At 49.2% G+C, this 20,983-nt stretch overlaps 1 protein-coding gene across 3 annotated transcripts in view; it reads left to right on the top strand.

Annotated features, from left to right (window-relative positions):
- LOC146863482 (programmed cell death protein 4-like) overlaps nucleotides 1-20,983 on the top strand; it is a 145,902-nt gene that overhangs the window by 39,392 nt on the left and 85,527 nt on the right. For 2 of the 3 annotated variants that reach the window (XM_085642909.1, XM_085642910.1), the window contains exon 3: nucleotides 12,024-12,301. In XM_085642909.1, the coding sequence (XP_085499035.1) occupies nucleotides 12,037-12,301 (265 nt within the window). In that variant the 5' untranslated portion in view covers nucleotides 12,024-12,036. Of the gene's footprint in view, nucleotides 1-3,100; nucleotides 3,231-12,023; nucleotides 12,302-20,983 lie in introns of those variants that run through there. The other variant, XM_085642911.1, reaches the window with a different exon arrangement.

Consider the following 20,983-nt stretch of genomic DNA (forward strand, 5'->3'; position numbering starts at 1 on the left):
CACTGTTTCAGTTGGGCCATTGCAAACGCCTCGTTTAGCCGAACTGTGTCAGATAGATCAAGCTGGTCCACATGGATATTAAAGTCCCCCAGAAGGAGATATGTGGGGTATTTCAGGGCGCGTGGGACTATCATGTCCTCTAGTGCCTCAAGAAATTTACCTGCGTGGCCAGGTGGTCGGTATACCAGAGATCCACCTAAAGTAAAATGAGCCCCTAAGGTGAGAGAAAAATGGAGTACCTCAGCATCAATGGATGGGCCCATAGGGTCTAGAGAAAAGGTCCATTTATCCCGAAAAATGGCTGCTACGCCGCCTCCTCTGCCTAGGGGGCGGTCTTGTCTGATAATTTTAAAGCCACGTGGGATGGCGAGTTCGATCACTGGGTTACATGTGTCATTGAGCCATGTTTCTGTGATAAAGAGAAGGTCAAACTCGTTGTCGCTTAGTAGCTCGAATATTTCATTAGAATGTTTTACCAGAGATCTGGCGTTGATCAAGGCGGCCCGGAGACATGACGGGTCAGTAGCACACTGTATAGGGGCTGGAAGAGTAAGTTGAAAGCGAAATGTGCATGATTGACAAGTGTACTGAACAGTATCTGCCAGGTCCCATTGACTCGAACAGGAGCATGGTTTAGTATTAAGTGCAATTAGGTACTCCCGAGAGTAGGGAACACGTGGTCGATTACAGGGTAGGAGGGCAGCTGCAAGGGGGCTAGCGCTGGCCGCGTCCGGGACACGGACGGGCACAGACGGGCCCTCCTTTGGCGCTCCTTCGGCGCGTAGACGGCGCTCCCGCTGCGCTCGTCCGCTGCGCGTCCGGAAGTAACACATAATGTAGCTGAGGAAGGGGGTGTGGCCTGCGATGTGGGCGTGGCCCAGGGACTCGCCTGAATGGCGTTTGCAGCGGTCGTTGCAGCCGGCGCTATGCAGCGCTTCACGGCTGTTTCAGGAGGGCTTGGGTAGGTTGTCAGCAAACAAGTTAAAAAACACACAATATTCAATTTTTAAAAGTTCGCGCTGTGACGCTCCCAGCGTGTGCCTGCGGAGTCCTTCAGTTCTCAGGGCGGCGCTCTCAGAGGCGCGTATTTATAGGCTGCCTGGCGGAGGGGGCGTGGCCTGCGATGTGGGCGTGGCCCAGGGACTCGCCTGAATGGCGTTTGCAGCGGTCGTTGCAGCCGGCGCTATGCAGCGCTTCACGGCTGTTTCAGGAGGGCTTGGGTAGGTTGTCAGCAAACAAGTTAAAAAACACACAATATTCAATTTTTAAAAGTTCGCGCTGTGACGCTCCCAGCGTGTGCCTGCGGAGTCCTTCAGTTCTCCATTTATATGGGTAATGCTGCTGCCTGCGTCCCGTGTGCTGGTGCACCCCGTTCCATAGGTTGTCATTGCTTCAGATATATTTATATGGGTAATGCTGCGGCGTGCATCCTGTGTGCTGGTGCACCCTGTTCCATAGGTTTCTCATCGCTTCAGATATATTTATATGGGTGATGCTACCGCCTGCATCCTGTGTGCTGGTGCACCCTGTTCCATAGGTTGTCATTGCTTCAGATATATTTATATGGGTAATACTGCCGCCGGCATCCCGTGTGCTGGTGCTCCCTGTTCCATAGGTTGTCATTGCTTCAGATATATTTATATGGGTAATGCTGCGGCGTGCATCCTGTGTGCTGGTGCACCCTGTTCCATAGGTTGTCGTTGCTTCATATATATTTATATGGGTAATGCTGCGGCGTGCATCCTGTGTCCTGGTGCACCCTGTTCCATAGGTTGTCATTGCTTCAGATATATTTATATGGGTGATGCTGCGGCGTGCATCCTGTGTCCTGGTGCACCCTGTTCCATAGGTTGTCATTTATATGGGTTGCTGCGGCCTGCATCCTGTGTGCTGGTGCACCCTGTTCCATAGGTTGTCATCGCTTCGTATATATTTATATGGGTAATGCTGCGGCCTGCATCCTGTGTGCTGGTGCACCCTGTTCCATAGGTTGTCATCGCTTCATATATATTTATATGAAGCTCAGTCCTTTCTGGCTCCAGAATGAGAACTTTGCTTCCGCAAGCCCCATTTCAAGTTGGCATCACCAGAGATGTACCCTAGCTCACTATTCTGTGCTCTGCGGCAGTTCTCAAATCTGAGCTCGGACACGGCTCCTTAAGTTTGGACCTCACCCAAAACGTGCTGTCCGCCTGCCCTCAGTTACTCTCTTTCCATGCCTCCTGCCCTCTGACGTGCTGGTTTCCCAGTGGTTTGATGGTCATCCTACCGTCTCCCTGGCTCCCTCTTCGTGCCCAGTTCCTGGGTGTCGGTTGGCTCCAAGGTGCAGTCTGCGCTTTCTTTACTGTTTGATACCCATTGTTTTTCCATTTTCGAGCTTTACCTTTTTGTAACTTTCACTTTACCCCCCTCCCTGCCCCCCCCCGCACCCTTCGCTAGTCTGTTCACCTAATGTAATTCTTGAAAATACAAATCCTTTATCTTTAAAGGCAGAGCACGCAGGCCATTCAGAGTGGCCTAATGTACAAGTCTCCTTTTCTGGGGACACCCGCTCCTGCCTGATAATCTCTTCAGCTGGTCGTCACCTGGGCGTCCCATTTCTACACTCTGACATTGTACCTTTGGACACTTCGCTGCTTGTGTCTGCGCATAGTCCCGGCTGTCCATCACTTCAAACGTGTTGTGAACTGCACCACTGTGGCTTGTAATGCATGTCTCGGCCCCATGAACGCACGTGGCCTCGCTGTGCCCTCGTGGGTGACGCCACAGCACTGACGTCTCTACCATCTCTAGTTCCATCCCTGAGTGACCCATCTCCGTTCCCATGTGTTGACTCTGTGCTGAGCCAACCTCTTGAAACGGTGGAGGAGCCGACACCCAATGCTGTGCTCCGAGGGAGGCCGCGCCTCAGTCTCCTCTTACATCTGGCCAGAAGTTTCCGAAGATCACCCCTTACATTCCCAACAATCGATCATTGCTTCAGAGACTCGTCGCGGACGGGGAGGCACCTTCGGTTCCACGTTTGTTGTCTTACACGTCACTGGAACCACTCCCCCCCCCCCCCCTGCCTTTAGAAACCAAGACCTACTAAAGAGAGACACAATATACAAGAACTTAACAAATGTTCGCCTCAGAGATTTGACGAGTGATCTTAAGGGACAAGTGGAGACCTCGAAATATGAAATAAACATGATCCCTGCGACGCTGAGTGGCCCCTTCAAACGACACAGGTAAGAAAATGGCAAAGTAACCCTTTCCGTCCCAAAGGCGGGGTTCGCTGTCGCTTAAGACCGAGGATATTGGGGAAGAATTCCTAAGTTCGATGAAAAGTTTACTAAAAGAACTAAAAGTCGGTCTGCAGGAGCGTCTGTGCGCGCGAGCGCTCACTGCGCTTGAGATCTCGAGATCCCATGGACCGAGGTAAGTGAACCCGTGAGTGTCGGGTCAGACAGAGTGAGGGTTTATAAACACCAGTGACCCGATTCACAAAGATGAATGTAAAAGTCAGTGGAACTCTACATTTGCACCTGCACGTGCTCTTGTATCCCCCCCCCCCCGCCGTCCTTCACTGAATGAATGTAATGTCCTTCAGAGGAGGCACCGCGCGGAGGCGGCCTCCACCGCAACGCGGCACCGGCTTCAATTCCTATTTCAAACCTTCTATTCCCCGATGCAGAACTTTACAAGGCGAACAGCGCCGCCCTGTGGGAAGGAGTCATATCGGAGGGTGAGCCTTTCCAGATCTGGAAGGGAAAGTACCCCAGCCCTGGCAGGAGAGTACCCCAGCCCTGGCAGGAGAGTGCCCCAGCCCTGGCAGGAGAGTGCCCCAGCCCTGGCAGGAGAGTGCCCCAGCCGTACCCCAGCCCTGGCAGGAGTGTGCCGCAGCCCTGGCAGGAGTGTGCCGCAGCCCTGGCAGGAGTGTGCCGCAGCCCTGGCAGGAGAGTGCCCCAGCCGTGCCGCAGCCCTGGCAGGAGTGTGCCGCAGCCCTGGCAGGAGTGTGCCGCAGCCCTGGCAGGAGTGTGCCGCAGCCCTGGCAGGAGTGTGCCGCAGCCCTGGCAGGAGAGTGCCCCAGCCGTGCCGCAGCCCTGGCAGGAGTGTGCCGCAGCCCTGGCAGGAGTGTGCCGCAGCCCTGGCAGGAGAGTGCCGCAGCCCTGGCAGGAGAGTGCCGCAGCCCTGGCAGGAGTGTGCCGCAGCCTTGGCAGGAGTGTGCCGCAGCCCTGGCAGGAGTGTGCCGCAGCCCTGGCAGGAGAGTGCCCCAGCCGTGCCGCAGCCCTGGCAGGAGTGTGCCGCAGCCCTGGCAGGAGTGTGCCGCAGCCCTGGCAGGAGTGTGCCGCAGCCCTGGCAGGAGTGTGCCGCAGCCCTGGCAGGAGAGTGCCCCAGCCGTGCCGCAGCCCTGGCAGGAGTGTGCCGCAGCCCTGGCAGGAGTGTGCCGCAGCCCTGGCAGGAGTGTGCCGCAGCCCTGGCAGGAGTGTGCCGCAGCCCTGGCAGGAGTGTGCCGCAGCCCTGGCAGGAGTAAATAACTGACCCCAGGGTGAGAAAGGGTCCGATTCCAGTTGCTATTCTCCCACAAACGTACTTGTTTCTGGGTGTTCTAAGAGACCGAAATGGTTCAGTATTTCCAAGAAGTCCCTTTGATGTTTGGCTGCTTGGATAGAGCAGGTTTCTGCTGCAAACAGAGGTTTATGACCAACATAAGATCATCTCATTCACTAAAATAAAAACCAGATCGGTTCTTCCCGGCGAGGAGCTCGGGCCGGATTTAGATCTTGGTGGACGGGTTACTCTGTCACAACAGGGAGGGGTATCCCGGCCGCTGCAATATAAATCCCATAGGATATAACGAATAGTTTCTTACCTGTCGGTGTAGTTTTGCAGCTTGAAGATCTTTCTGGATTCACTATGCTGTGCATTATTCCGCGGTCTGGTGGTTGGGTCCGGATTCGTAGTCTTTTTTTTTTTTTTTTTTTTTTTTTTAAATGTAGCCCAGGTGGGCGTCGATGTCCCACCATTTGGTGTACCTCTCGTGACGTCGGCGTGCTTCCTGCGGAAGTCACACTTTTGGGGCGCCATCTTCGGGTTCTTTTTTCCCTTACACTCTCCTTTTTTTTTAAATTCTTTTTTTTTTACCCTAGGCGTTAAGTAATTTATATATATATATATATATATATATATATATATATATATATATATATATATATCTATCCAAAGTGCCCCAAGCATTCGAAAGGTCACTCGCACCAACCGGCCTTATGTTGCTGCTCTCTTCAGCCATAAATTGTTTCCCCAACACGTTTCAAGGCTACCACGCCTCTTCCTCATGGGGCTTGCTTGAACAAATGGCATCACAAACTCACGTAACTTCGATTTCAGGCATCTTTTATTTCTACAAACCCCTCCCAGAAGCTTGACTCAGTGCAGTTTCTTCAGGATGCATTGTGGGATGTGTAGTTGCCAAACGTGAGTAATTTGCATTTTTACCTATAGTAGGTGCGATGTCCATTCATAATATTGCCGCTTTTTAATGTCCTAAGTAGGATCTGAAACATTGTAGGAGAGCACTCTGTTGCAAATGGAGCGACGTGCTGAAACGGAGTGAAGCAGTTTCACCCCACAGCCTCTCAGGTAAGTTCGAGATGGTGCACTCACGTTTGGCAACTACACATCCCACAATGCATCCTGAAGAAACTGCACTGAGTCAAGCTTCTGGGAGGGGTTTGTGCATAGATTTTGTAGCTGTTTGTTATCTCTGTGGCGGCTGGGTGGAAGATGAGCGTTGGTCGTTGAATATATGTGGGAGCACCTTCTGTCCTACTTGTGCTTCCTTGTTCGTCTGTATATCCACGCAGTAGTGCTTGGTGAACGTGTGCACCGAAGCCCATGTTGCCGCCAGGCATATGTCTTGAATGGGTGCATTTGCCAGGAAGGCAATTGTTGCTCCCTTCTTCCTTGTGGAGTGGGCCTGTGGCCCCTCGGATAGTTCTTGCACTGCCTGTTTGTGGCAGAATTGTATTGTTCGTGCAATCCATCGTGCGATGGTGCTTTTCGTCACTGGTCTACCCAGGAAGCTCGTTGCGAAGGACACAAAAAACTGCTTGGTTTTCCTGTGCTCCTTTGTTCTCTCGATGTAGTGCATCACCGCTCTTCTAGCGTCTAGAGTGTGCAGTGCCCTTTCTGCGCTTGTTGCTGGGTTCTGAAAGAAACTTGGTATTTGAATTGTCTAATTTATGTGGAATGCCGACACCACCTTTGGCATGAAGTGTGGGTCCGTTCTCATTACGACTCTGTCCTTGTGTATCTGGATGTAGGGTTCTTGCAGCGTTAGCGCTTGCAGCTTGCTTACTCTGCGCAGCGAGGTTATTGCCACCAGAAAGGCTGTCTTCATTGTTAGCATTTGAAGGGAGGCCTTGTGGATGGGCTCAAAGGGCGCCTTCATAAGTTCCGTCAGGACTATGTTGAGGTTCCATGCCGGAGGCGGCATCCTCTTTGGTGGCGCTATTCTTTTTGCCCCTTCCAGGAATCTCTTTACTACCCGTGACGTAAAGAAGCTTCCTCCTGTCTCACCTCGTGTGTAAGCTACGAACGCCGCTAGGTGGACCCTCAGCGACGATGAGCATAGTTTCGCCTTTAGAAGGTGTGTGAGGTATCTAATCACCGTTGATTCCTTTGACAATTTATTTTGCAGTTTATTTTTGCTGCACCACATTGTGAACCTTTTCCACTTTTCCCCATAACATTTTCGTGTTGTTGGTCTCCTTGCCTCCCGCAGCACTCGCATAGTGCTTGGAGGTAGTTTAAGGTGTGCAAACTCTATGTCTTCAGGAGCCAAGCTGCCAGTCCGAGGCTCTCTGGCTCTGGGTGTAGAACCTCTCCGTTCTGCATGGAGAGAAAGTCCTTTCTTTTTGCGAATTTGTGTGGAGGGCCCTGTGCCATTTCCACTATTTGTGAGTACCATGTCTGTCTTGCCCACTGTGGTGCCACCAGGATCATTGTCATGTTGCGGGTCTTGCACTTGTTGAGTACCCTGTGTATCAGTGGTATTGGTGGAAAAGCGTATGCAAATGTCCTTGACCAACTTATCCATAGGGCATTCCCCTGGGATTGTTTTTCTGGTTGTCTGGATGCGAAGTTTCGGCATTTTGCATTCAGGTGTGTTGCAAACAGGTCTATTGTCGGTGTACCCCACCTTTTGAATAGCCTCTGCGTTTCCTGTCCATTGAGCTCCCACTCGTGTGAAGCCGAGGTCTGCCTGCTGAGCCAATCGGCTTCCACATTGTCCTTCCCTGGTAGGTGTATCGCCAGCAGGTCTATTTTGAGTGGGATGGCCCATCTCCAAATCTCTTGCGCCAGAGTGGAAAGGGGGGACGATTGTGTTCCTCCCTGCTTGTTGATGTAGAACATTGTGGTAGTATTGTCCGTCTGTATCAACACTTTCTGGTTGTATAGCTGCCTCTGGAAGGCCTTCAGGGCTAGCAGTACGGTCTTCAACTCCAGGTAGTTGATGTGTCTGACCGCATCTTCTGGAGTCCACAGACCCCTCACTCTGAGCTTGTTCATGTGCGCTCCCCATCCTATCTGGGATGCGTCTGTGGTGATGGTCACAGTTGGGCTTGGTGGTGTCAAGGGTTTTCCTACAGGTATGTTCTCCCTGTTCCACCATGCTATCTCCTCTTGCACTGCGTGCGTAACGACCACTAGATCCTCCCAACTTCCGTTTGCTTGAGACCATTGCTGTTGCAGCCATTCTTGGAACGGTCTCCTGTGAAGCCGTACATTGGGGACTAGGTGGATGCATGACGCCATCATGCCCATGATCTTGCTCGCTGTTCTCACTGTCAGAGCTCGCCCCTTCTGGTAGAGGCGCGTCTCCTTCAGCAGGGCTATTGTTCTCCTGTCGCTGGGCATCACCGTTTTGTCTAAGGTTTTGATCTGCGCTCCCAGGAAGATCTTCACCTGTTCTGGTTCCATTGATGACTTCCCCCAGTGTATCGAGAACCCCAGGTTTGTTAGTGTTCTTGTCACCCGCTCTGCGTGCTCCTCGCACTTGTCGCGAGTACTTGCTTTGATTAGCCAGTCGTCTAGGTAAGGATACACATGAATCCCTTCCCTCCTTAGGTACGCTGCTACTGCTGCAAGGCATTTTGTGAAAACCCTTGGTGCGGACTTCAGCCCGAATGCCAGGGTTGTGAATCGGTAGTGATCTTTGTTGATGTTGAACCTTAACAGGTTTTTGTGTCGCCTGTCCATCCGGATGTGCAGGTAGGCATCTTTGAGATCCACGGTGGACATGAAGTCTCCGCCTCGTATTTGAGGTAGCACTTCTTGTAGCGATGTCATCTTGAATTTTTGCGTCTTTATGAATTTGTTTAGGAATCGTAGATCCAGGATGGGTCTTAGTGTTTCGTCCACCTTTGGGACCAGGAAGTAGTTTGAGTACACTCCCTTGTTCCTTTCTCTGCATGGCACTGGTTCTATGGCCTCCTTTTGGAGTAGTTGTAGCACCTCTTCCCTGAGTTGAGCAAGCTCTTGACCAGAGCGTTGTCTTCTCTTTGGTTTCCTGTTTGGAGGTCTTTTCTCCAACTCTATGCAGTATCCGTACTGTATGACGTTGAGTATCCATTTGTCTGAGGTTATTTTTTGCCATTGTTGAAGGTAAAGTCCTAGTCTTCCGCCTACTGGTGTTGCATGCTCGTAGGCGTTTGGTTTGTGTACCCCCCTTACTGTGCTTACTTTGTGCTTCACCCCCCGGGGTATACTGGGGGTGAGCATGTTCTTTCGTGCGAAGTCACTTTGATGAGGGTTGGTCTCCCCCTCTTCTTCTCTGGCCACGTCCGTTTCCCCTACCGCGAAAGGACTGGCCTCGAGGCTGGTACTGCCAGTTTTGTTTCTGCTGTCCCTGCTGGCCGTGATTTTCACCCTGCTGTCCTTGCTGGAATGTCTGGTGTGACGTTCCCGGCTGGTTTCCTCTCCTTCCGTAGGGTCTCCGAGCTGGGGTGCCTCTTCTCATCCCTCTGAATTGCAGGGCCCCGATGGACCTTGCCGTCTCATTTTCTTTCTTCAGTTGGGTGAGTTTTTCGTCCACCGGAGCACCGAACAGCGTCTCACTGTTAAAAGGGGTGTTCAGTATGTTGTTCTGGACCTCTTGCTTGAATCCTGAAATTCTGAGCCAGGCCTGCCTCCTTTCAGTGATTCCTATAGCCATCAGTCTGCTCGATGTCTCTGCCCCGTCCAATGCTGTCTTAATGCATGCGTTTGCAATATTCTTCCCTTCCTCCACCAGATGGGAAGCGCTCTGCTGGTATTGCTCGGGGAGATGTTTGATTAGTTCTCCCATCTCGTCCCAGTGCTGGTACTGGTGCCTGTTTAATAGGGCATTGGAGTTCGCCATGCGCCAGTGCATTGCCGCATTTCTCTCAACCTTTCTCCCGGTGAGGTCCGTCCTTCTGCTCTCCTTGTCGGGAGGCGGCCCTGAGGTTGCCGGTACATTGGCCCTTTTCCTGGCCGTGGACGTAATGATGGAGTCAGCTGTGACTGTTCCTTTGATATATGGCTGGTCCTGTGAGGAGTGCTTGTATTTCTTCTCTGTTCTGGGAGTGATGGATCTGCAAGTTCCTGAGTCCTTGAACGCCTCCTTCCCTTGGTTCATTATGCTTTGGAGCATGGGGTGGAACTGGCTCCTAGTCTGGATGGGGAGCAGTGTTTCGAGTAGAAAATCTGCTTTCTGCTTCTCCTCGTCCAATTTCACGCCAAAAGCTGCTGCAGCGCTCTTGACGACCATGTTGTATGCCCCAATGTCGTCTGGCGGCGAAGGCCTCGAAGGATAGGTCTCCACGGGCTCTTCGGGATTTTCGGTGTCGATGTCCTGCCATTCCAGCTTATGTGTCGTCGACGGCGCCGAGCCGTAGATCGACTGCTGCTCCTCTTCCTCATCTTCTCCCTCATAGTAGGGGTCTTCTTCAGGATCTCTCGACTGCTCTTCGGCGTCGAACTCTTCCTGTTCCTTGATCTCGACGACATCCGTCGACGGTTTCGTTGGGATTTTGAATTTTTTCATCGAACTCCTTCTTCCTCTGAAGGATGCTCTCCATCTCCGCCTCAAGCCTTCTCTTTTTCTTCTCCATTTCGGAGGCATGTTCGGCGTCGAGCGCTGGTCTTTTCGACGGAGCTTGCGTCGACGCGGCCTTGTCCTTTGTCGCCGAATGCCCCACCTCATGGGCCTGCTTCGACGAACTCTGTTTCTCGGCGGCCTTCGGCACCTGGGAGTCCTTCTCGAAGGATCCGCTGGGCCTTTCGTCCTTGGATCCACTCGCGGTCGTTGAAATTTTCGGCGCCGGTGTTCCTTTCGAGTCACTCTCAGATTTTCGGGGCCCTTTCGGGGGTTTCGTACTCGACGTGTCTCCTACCTTGTCAGGCGTTTTCTTATCGGTCTCTGCGACCGTGAAGACATCAGGTCCCTCGGCGATGTTGTCTTCATCGTCGGTGGAGAGGCCCAGTTCGTACAGCGACGGGGCCTTACCCTTGCCTTCCATGTTGAAGTTGGCTCTTCTCTGCCTTTCTCTCACTCGGAGCGTCTTCGGCGTGAAGACGGCGCAGGCGTTGCAGTCCTTGCTCTCGTGGTCGATCGGCAGGCAAAGGTTGCAGACCGGATGTTGGTCCTTCTGCGCGTACTTGTGGTGGCAGTTACGGCAGAATTTAAAGGGTGTCTTGTCCATTGCGCTCAGTCTCTGAGTGCGCATTTTCCGATGGGCGTCGAAGATTTCGAGGATCTCCTCCTTCTTCGTCGTCCCGGCTGTATGCTCTACTTCTCTGTAGTCTTCTATAAATTCTCCTTCGATAAAACTCGCGTATTTTCCTTCTTCCTTCGTTTAAAAAATCTGGAGCTTCTCGATGACGATCCAGACTCAACGGCGGAAAAAAAAATCTGAAGATGGCGCCCCAAAGGTGGGACTTCCGCAGAAAGCACGACGACGTCACGAGAGGTGCACCAAATGGTGGGACGTCGACGCCCACCTGGGCTACAAAAAAAAAAAAAGAAAGACTACGAATCCGGACCCAACCACCAGATCGCGGAATAATGCACAGCATAGTGAATCCAGAAAGATTCATGCTGCAAAATAGGATTTCTCTTTCGGGGGACGGGATATCGGTCACATTGTGATGGAGTAGCCCATCCACCGAAATCTAAACCAGGCCCTTAGAAATAATTTAAAGATATTTTCTCAAGGAGAAGTAAGTTAAGAAAGGTCACCTTGATTCTACGGCTAAAGACTCACTTTAAACTACCGCCTTTAATTCAGAAAAGAAACCGTATAAAGATGGTTCCGATATCTATGGAATTTAACCGGGACAAATGTTAACCCGCAGTCTGTGTTCAAGATGGCTCTTTGGATTGTGAGGGATGCAAGCGATGCCAATGTCTGCCGACTATGTTCATATATTCTTAAATGATGCAGTTTTGTCAGAATGGTAGGTCTAAGCTCCCATTAACAGTTTGTGATTGTTTTTACTGAAAACCTAGATTTCTAAAAGCTTAAATGGTTCCTTTTCTTTAAATTAGTTTCAAATTAATTGCCCTCTTAGTATTATTAATATTGTAGTATATTTTTATTTTTGTGAAACTATTCTTACACTGTTTCGCTTTATCTCTGAATGTCTTGTTCATAATCTGTGTACATTATGTATATATTGAGAAATTGATCTTCTAAAGTTTCTTTTTTTTTTCTTCATGGAAATATAAGACCGGATATATCTCCTCTAACCTTGCAGACTTTGCTCCAGGGTGGGTGTATGGCAGTTGACTGCTGGCATCCAAGCCGATGCCTGGCTGTTGCACAGAGTGCCAGGGAGCCGAGAGCCTCTGTGATGAAGGAGGGTAGATGTTGATACGCTCCGGTCCCACCGGAGAGGGTTGTGGACCACAACTGGCCCGAGTGGCTATAGGCAGTCCTAATGGCTGTCAGAGAATTCGCATCCACTCTGGGTGACGCTGCCGCCACCCGTCTCATGGCTGTGCCCTTCTCGCTTAGGTAACTGAACAGTATGGGATCTGGAGATGAGGAGCTGGAGGAGGAGATCATCGACGGAGACGTGAACCAGAACTGGACCCCGCAGGAGAAGGCGCTACACGAAGCGCGCATCAAGGCGAAGGCCAAGCGTCGCCTGAAGAGGACATCCTCGCGCGACTCCACACGCGAGTCGCTGTCGGAGACCGGGGAACCTATTGAGGTCGACCCACTAGGTACCAAAGGGAAGACCCACGACCGGAAGTCACGCATGGGAAAGGGACGGGGACTCCCCAAGAAAGGTGAGCCTGCGCCCCAAGTAGATAAGGGGGAGTGTGTGGTGCAGTGTGTGGGGTGTGTTGGCGCTCCTACTCAAGATTCTAAGGTCTGCCTTTATTTAAAGTGGGGGTAGGTGTAGAAGCCCTGGAGATACCCAGAGCTGGACCAAGTGGTCCTGGAAGGGTCGGCTCTCAGAGAGAGTGTGAGAGACAGCTTGCCATTGAAGTGTATGAGCTGTAAGCTCCCAGGACCTGCCTCTGGGTGCGAGGATTTCTCACGGCTCTGGCTGCAGGAAGGTGGCGCAAGCATGAAGCGACATTTAGTTTGTGTCTCAGCGTGAGGGTCACAGGCCGCATTGGGGTAGTATTCCAGTATTAATGGGGCAGTGTGTGTAAGAGGGGGGAGCTTGTGTGGCTGGGACAAAATGTTCATAGCTTTATTCCAGATGTTGCAGTTCATAATTCTTTACCTGTACATGTGTGAGAAAAGCATGCGTTTGTGGCATACATTTTATTTGTTGATGGGATGCTGTGTCTTGAGCTTATAGCTGGTTTTGAGTTAAATACCCTTTTAAGGTCTGGCCCACAGAGCCCAATAGCTGTGTCATTAAACATGGGTAGTAAAACAAAATAAATCGAAAGGCTTTGGATCAGCACACTTCATCTATTGGTCTTTTGAACTGTCATTCTCATTTTGCTCCGCCCACTGCAACATACAGCTTGAGGGAAAGGGTCCGTCCTTTGCAGGAATTGGGTCTCTTGCACTGAGTAATTGGCCGCTGGCCTGAGCATCTCAAAAGAAGTCTATGGCGGGTGCCTGGCGAGGCTCTTCCTGTCCATGGCGGGTGCCTGGCGAGGCTCTTCCTGTCCATGGCGGGTGCCTGGCGAGGCTCTTCTGTCTATGGCGGGTGCCTGGCGAGGCTCTTCCTGTCTATGGAGGGTGCCTGGCGAGGCTCTTCCTGTCTATGGCGGGTGCCTGGCGAGGCTCTTCCTGTCTCTGGAGGGTGGGCCATTCTTAGTCATCTTTCGTTGAAGTGAAGTAGCGGCCGGGATTCTCCAGCAAGCAGGTTAGATTGAGTCCTGGGCCTTCCCTCTTTAAGGTTAGGTTCAGAACTGAATCTGCTCTCATTCCTCACAGTGCTGCCATGGTGCCTCTCTGTATATCCGCTTGTGCCATACAGGCTCCATGCACATATCTGCAGAGCACAAGAGTTACATTACCAGCCTATTTCCCAGATCATTGTGACTCCGCTTTTTCCATCGAACACACTCCAGTCATTACCTGTTAATATGACTTCACCTAGAAATTATTATTCCTGTGCGCGCATAAGAAGCTCTCAGCATAATACAACCTCATGTTCCATCCTTCCCTCCCTCTTTTACCCTTATCCCCTCCCGCCTCAGTGCCTTAACACCACCTCAGAGCGACAGCACTATATAGACCACTCGTATCATGCATGCACAAGCGCCTTTGCGTTCCTCTCATGGTCGACGTCTCTGAAAGCCTACTTCTGTTTTTTGGAGCATGGGAATGTTGACAGTGCTGCTATGTGGAGCTGATCTGCTGTATTTCCATGGACAGTGTGCTGAATCAGATTGCATTAGTTTGAAATATTTTAGGGAGACTACAATGTACTGTATAGTTCCATTTGCTCTGACCATGATAACGCTCCTGTGTGCCTCGGGGGATGTAGGGGGGTCGGGGGTTGAACTTGCTTGGTAGTGGGTTTAGCGGTAGGTTTATGGAGTGGCCTGTCTGGGAATTGTTTTGGCGTGCTGATATAGGGGAATGCGTTGTAGCTTTACTGCACCGTGGTGTAAAGAGCCGTTTCATACACGTATCATATTTATGTGAGAGACAGAGCTCTGATGTGGGGCACAGTGTAAGCGTACCCTTTTTTAAGGACCTAGTGTTAGATGGGCTTCCTGGAGTGGTGTACCAGATGAGTTGAACTTAGCTTGTTGCTACGCAAAGGCACCATCTTGTGAAGGTTCTACTGAGGTACATTTGAACAGTTGAACCTTCCAGCTGCGTCTACCTCTTGGGTGCATCGGAAGAGACGGGTCCATAGAGAGGGCTCATAGAAGCATAGATAGAGAGAGACAGAGAGAGCGAGAGACAATATGAATATATATATATGTGACCCCTTTTGACATGGTCAACCCCACTTTTTGCCCTGGTTAAAGAGGGAGGCCGCATAGCCCTTCCTCCCGGAGCCAATAATGGCCCTTGGGATGGCCGCACTCCTGCTATATTCTGAGGCACCCACTCTCGGGAGACAGCTGTTTTGCTTCTGTTTGGCAGGAGCAAACAAAACTCTGCTGAAGGCAATGCATGATGCAGGGTTGGTTGTGTATAGGGAGTAGGCCAAACCCTGCCATGCACGGCCGAAGGCTGTGTGGTGTGGGATTCGGTGCTGTGACAAACGTAGGCCGAAGGCTGTGCGCAGCAGTAGTTGGATTAACATAAAGTAATTAAAATACTTTTACGTTTTAAAAACCATAGAAATCCACGGAAAAAAAACAAAGGTTACAAGGATGTTATAGTTAGGAAATAGAGTTCAAAAAAACATAAAAATTCACTTTAAAAAACCTAAGGTTACAGGGACTTTATAGTTGAGTTCTGACTCTACTTGCACAAAACCATAGAAATTCAGCAGTTCTAGTTGTGGTTAGCTGAAGTTGGGCCCTCGTCAGGCCATTGGAGTGACTGGGCAGGCTGTGGACGGCTAACGTCTTTTCTAGCTAATAGGAGTCAACAAGTTTGCATTCCTCCGTGCTGCGCCGTCCCATGTGATGCATTATACTTTGAGTTACAGAAGTACCGGTCGGACAGACTCCAAGTCATCCAAATGCGGTTGCCCGTCTCCTATTAGATGTGCCCTTTAGAACGCGGATTTTGGCTTGTTTCCTGCTGATCGAGGAAAGAGTCAAATTCTAGGCTCTTGTTCTAGTGTGTGATGCCCTTTATCAATCGGGGGCCTCTTACCTCAGAGCCAGATTTGGTTTCTATAGTCCTACGAGACAGGTGACATCCGCCAACAAATGTTTTTCAGAGATCCCCAGAATTCAGCGTGCCGGAGCAAGGTCTCTAACGTATCTGGGGTCAGTAGCCTGGAATCTGCTTCCTCTGGAGCTGCGGGTACTGAATGATGCTGTAATGTTTAAGAAAAAAGCGTAAAACCTGGCTTTTTGTGCAGGCCTAATCTTCTGTAGTTCATCTTCCGATCGTTGCTGTCTTGCGTCGGGACACTCCTGGGAGTAGTTGTGCGCACTTTAAATTGCTATCCTCATCAAATAAATATAACTCGTGCCCCACGGTAACTTTAAGAATATTGAGCGAACAGTTATTCATTGGGGTCAATTGGTCCCATAGAATTTCATTTTTGGAGAAAAAAGAAGAGTTTTTACATTAAGTCCTATCCATTTTCATTTGGGACTCAAACATACACACTCAAGCAAGGCAAGTATAAAGCAGGACACCCTCCAACATTTATAATGCAATTAATTTATTCATTGCAGAATACCAGCTAATTTTTTAGGACTCGCCTAGCGACGCAGCGCATGCACGCTGCTCGCCTTGGCGAGATCTATTGTTGCCTCTTTCTGTGCCGAAGAGAGACAGGAGATGGCACGTGCATACAGGAGATGTGCACGCGTACGGACCGGAGATGTGCACTCTGTACGCGCCGGACCGGAGATGTGCACTCTGTACGCGTGCACATCTCCTGTCCCCGGAGGCTGGTGTTACACAGCGCGCTCATCCCCCGCTTTCACTTTCCCTCCCCCCATTGGGGAAGAAGAGGTGCAACTACAATTGCGAAGCATGGACAATACTTAAATTGTAAAACAAAAAAAACAGAGAGGTCCGACACGGATGTTTAATGTTGAGGTATTCAATGCGATATCCAGGGTACTCCTCTCACTAATTAATATCTACAATAGCCATGGATACCAGCAAATCTTGTTTGGTATGTAAGGGGCTGCGTTCCTCCTGCTCAGGCTGGGAAAAGCGAGAGTAAGAGACAGTTTAGTTACTGTCCAGATCGATTAACAAATGATATGCACTGTGCTTTTTGCCATAAAACAATACTCGAGTATGGATTCGGATATCTGCCCTGTGTCTATTTTAAATATTGATCTTTTTAGAGGTCTCGTCGAGACAGCTTTAGCTGTTTTGCCAGGCTAATGTAATCCTTAAAAAATATAAACAGAAAATACAGCCACACCTACATACATAAAGGGGTTTAGGTCAACAATCTTCATCTACAGGTTTGTTCAGCTGTCTTTCACATTTGCTTCCACACACCACAGTACACATACAGCGTGGGCCCATGGAGCACCTCACTTCAGCCGTTGGCTCTCCTGCATGTCCAGGGACAGGATTTTGCTTGACCAAATGTGCACGTCCGCATAAAATAAGTAAACTTTAGTTCCAGGTCAGATGGGCCAATAATTTACTTTACCAATGCTTTTTTCTTTATATCCTTTATGCTATGTTATTTTTAGTCATCATTGTGTGCTTGTGTATTCAAACCATGTCGTCTGGCTACAGTAATTCAAACAAACCAATAAACCTGAAGCAGGGACCATACCGGGGCCCTACTCCTCGGGAGGGAGGGGGAGACCTTGAGTCACCATGCCAAGGGATGCATTTTCCCTGCTACAATCGCAACCAACAACAAAAGGATATCCCGCTGCCTCAATAAGGCGCATTCCTTTTCAACGAAGTACAATTTTCTCCTCAATAGTAGTGGCATGTTTGACATCCTGATGAAAGCTCTGGACCCAAGTGGCCTCACGGTAGAGGCCGAAACAGGTCGCCGATTTATTAGGGTCAGAGAACCATAATCTCCTTATCCCAGACCGAGATATTTTAACTATACCCAAACAACTGCTTATGAATGGAAACAAAGGTTGGCTGAGGTATTTCAATATATTTTTAGGTACCCCGATCACAAGAATATTGTGAGTGCGCCATGGAATATAGTCGAGCCCATCCTGGGTTTTAGGGACCAGGATGAGACCAGAGGATGAAGCGTGCCACCACTAGAGCGGGTGAAAGTCTAACAAAAGAAAAGGAAACTCTTCCTTTTCTGGGACATCGGACACAGCACTTTGGTGAAAAGGAGAGCTCTGTATTCGGGTAGGGATACCGTTTTGTTGTTAGTACAGTTACTCAAAGCGGATAGGGCTTTTTCTTTAGACTATTGCAACTCCTATTTTCCTGTGATTTGCATTAAAAATAAGAAGAGTTTCCATTCCTGTTCTTACTACACCTGACTGCTAGGAAGCACCTATGTACTTCTATTAAACCCGAGCAAGTTATTTTTTTAATCCACAATATTTACTGCAGGAACATGGCCACGACGTTTAGATGATGGCTACTTTTGTCTCAAGTATAGAATAAAATTGTATTTTTCAATAAAAACAACACCAAACACATACACGTGTATCCATCCATCGTACAAGCTTCCCAAGACCAGACCTTTTTAGGATGTCAATGATAGTTTTACATCTTTACGGAGGGCAGAGAGAGCTGTTGCACCCTATAAGGAGTATGCACTGTTCCCCTCCGCTTAGCCCACCGGATTCGCATATCTAATCACGTTTTTCAGGGGCGAATAGGCCATCAGGATAGAATTATAAACATTCGCTGGGCCAACTTGTGCACTAATGATAAATTAAATAAAAGGTTTGGCAATGAGAATGAAGTACGATAACAAACGGGAGGAAAAATAAAACATGAGCTGGCGAGACTGCTCGTGCTGTCTAGGCCATGAATGGGAGAACACTATGATATTTGTTTTAACATAATCCTCCTTCCACCTCCAGTCCCCCCAGCCCTCGGGTCAGAAGCAACAGATCAGGGGATTTGCAGTAATCTAGGAGCATCTCCTCTGTCCAAGACTTAAACTCTAAGATGTGAATCATTGGCGTACGCCCCAGGTTAGTCCGCTGATGGGCGCCTCTTCTGAACGTATTGTTTATTCTAAGGCTTGATGCAGAATTAACGAGCCTTTGCAATGCAATAGGTCTCGCATTTACGCGAGTTTAATTTATTGGCATTGTAAATGACAATACTTTTTATTATGTTTCAAAAACCAAAACCTAAATAAAAGGCATTTTCTTTTACAATGCCAATAGCTCAAACTCGCATAAATGCGAGACCTGTTGCATTGCAAATGCTTGTTTATCTTTTTGTTGCATAAATATTACGATCCATCACTCACCAAAAAATTAAGAAAAGATTCTGTAGTGAGTGAAAGGGTCAAAACATGCAACTCTTTACTACAACAAGACACTGAACTCCTATTGATTATTTTATATAGTACAACAAGGAGTTAGGTAGTCCAGGCCCTGCTTATTTGTATTCACTTAATTAACTTGCCAAAGGGTAATTCTTAAAGTGGATCAGACAACGCATCTTTAGGGTGCCTGTCAGAACTCGCGGCCGCAATTACATATAGGACCAAGACTATTCAAAATTGGAAAAACTCAATACAGTCATCGAGGTTAAAGATTCACTTACTTAAAGGCAGGTGCACTTGTATGTAAAGTTCCAGGTAACAGGGGCACAGTTTAAGTTATAGCATCTATAGGTGCACCATTAGTGGCTTAACCCGGTGAAAATAAAAGGAAAAACAATTTAGGGGCAAGGGTCTTGCTCCCAAGGCAGGGGTTTATTTAAAGGGGTAATTCATACTTCCAAAAGGCACAACAGGCTTCTTCGTGTGCCGTGGTAAGACCGCCGGAATGGATCCCAATTTTCCGGAAATATTATTTACATCTTGTGCCCAAGGGTAGAAGGAGCGGGCTGTTACGATACATAAGTTGTGTCGTGTCCCTGCACGAGGTTATTAACAAGTTCAAAGGACCAATGAGTATTAAGGAATTGTTGTTTAACATTTACGTCTAACTGAAGGCTAATCCAATGCCTCGATATAATGGGTCCCAGTCGAGAGTGACTGTGTGTTTTGATCTCTTTGCTTGACATTATAAATGGTGTCAGCCTGGTCCTGGGATAAATGATCAACCTGGCCCATTGCAAAGAAGAAGGGATTAAAAGGTTACTTTGCGCAGCGATCAGCCGATTGATTGATTTGGTTTGTTCCTCTGGACGTTGCTCTGGTATTATGATTGACTCTGCAACGATGTATGGGTGCAGAAGGAGTTTTTAGATCTCGCCTGTGTTGCAGCGCATGCGTTGCTCGCTGGCGAAATTTTGTGAGAGAGGGATTTCAGAAAAGGGCTTTAAGCCCGCTCTTCATTTCCATTGACTGGCATCGCCGTTTATGCTAAACGGTGGCCTGCCTTTGGAAATTAGAGATTTTTGTGGACGCCCTTTCTCCTCCGATCCGACTGGGTCGCCTGCTTTGCTGCTGTCGCAAAGCACTTTCTTATCTTTATGGGGCCATGTGTTTTTTAATTGGAAACATATGGCACCATAAAGACGAGATCGATGCTTGTTGCAGTAAGTGCGCACATTACCGAGCTCCCACTGCCCTTCTGTTTGTGTGAGGAACATTTTCCCTGCTGGTAACTCTTCTTTCCCTATCTGATTGTGTAAGGTGCGTTTTCAGTGACTGTAACTCTTTCTTTAATGTTCGTGTGACGAGCGTTTTCACTGTTGCTATCTCTTCTTTCCTTGTTGTTTGTGTAAGGGGTGTTTTCACTGCTGCCGACTCTTCTTCCTTCCCTGTTCTTGTTTGTGTGATGGGCATTTTCACTGCTGTTAACTCCATATTCAGTTTGTGTAAGGAGGTTTTTCATTGCTGGTACCCCTTCTTTCTCAATTTTGTTTGTGTGAGGAGAGTTTTCACTGTGGCTAACTCTTTCCTTTTTCTTGTTTGTGTGAAGGATGTTTTCACTGCTGTCAACTCTTCCTTCACTGTTCCTGTTTGCGTGAAGGGCGTTTTCCATGCTGGTGCCCAACATGTCCTTATCCTTTGTGTGTGAGTGGTGGTTCCACTGCTGCGCCCGTGTAAGCCCCTGCTCTGTGTGTGAGGGTATTTTCTAGTTCTGCTTCCCCGCCGGTTCTTACTCTCTGTTGCTGCTGTTGTGTCCCTCCATTGAGTGCGAGGGGAGCTCGCGCTGCTGGTCTCTGGGATGAGCGTATTGCATCGATCGGCGTCGCGCGCCAGTGCAGATGGCGGCTACAGCAGCATCTTCACCAAGCAAGCGTCACAAGAAGAGTGAGTGGATATTTGTTGTGCCAAGATGAACAGTGACCCCTCATCCGAGAGTTCACTGCGGGCAGGCAGTATTTAAAACCATGAACCCGAGTGTAGTTCCAGGACAGCCAGAATCTGAGCTTGTTAATGGCCCTTTATTAACGACTAGTGCGTAGGTGGAGGGCTGTGTCAATTAGGAAACCCTACATTTCACAGTCTGCTAATTGGAATGTCAGGGTCATCAATGCCGGGAGGGAGAGTGTCGGAGACGTGGGAGAGAGAGAAGCAGTGAGTGGATTTGTAGAAAGATCATGGCACGACAAATCAGTGTGTATGTGTGCAAGAGAGTGAGTGGGTTTGCATGAGAGCGGGAGTGGGCGAGCTTGCTTCCAAAAGAGTACAAATGTTATGGGATGGGAGTGAAGTGAACATGTGTGTATGTGGGAGATAACGGGAAATTTAGCATGTGTTTGTGAGAGAAGGTGTTCTGTGCATGTGAGAGATATAAGGCTTGCTACTGTATGTGAGAGAT

The sequence above is a fragment of the Triturus cristatus genome, chromosome 2_2, assembly GCF_964204655.1.
Source record: "Triturus cristatus chromosome 2_2, aTriCri1.1, whole genome shotgun sequence".
Taxonomy (NCBI): Eukaryota; Metazoa; Chordata; class Amphibia; order Caudata; family Salamandridae; genus Triturus; species Triturus cristatus.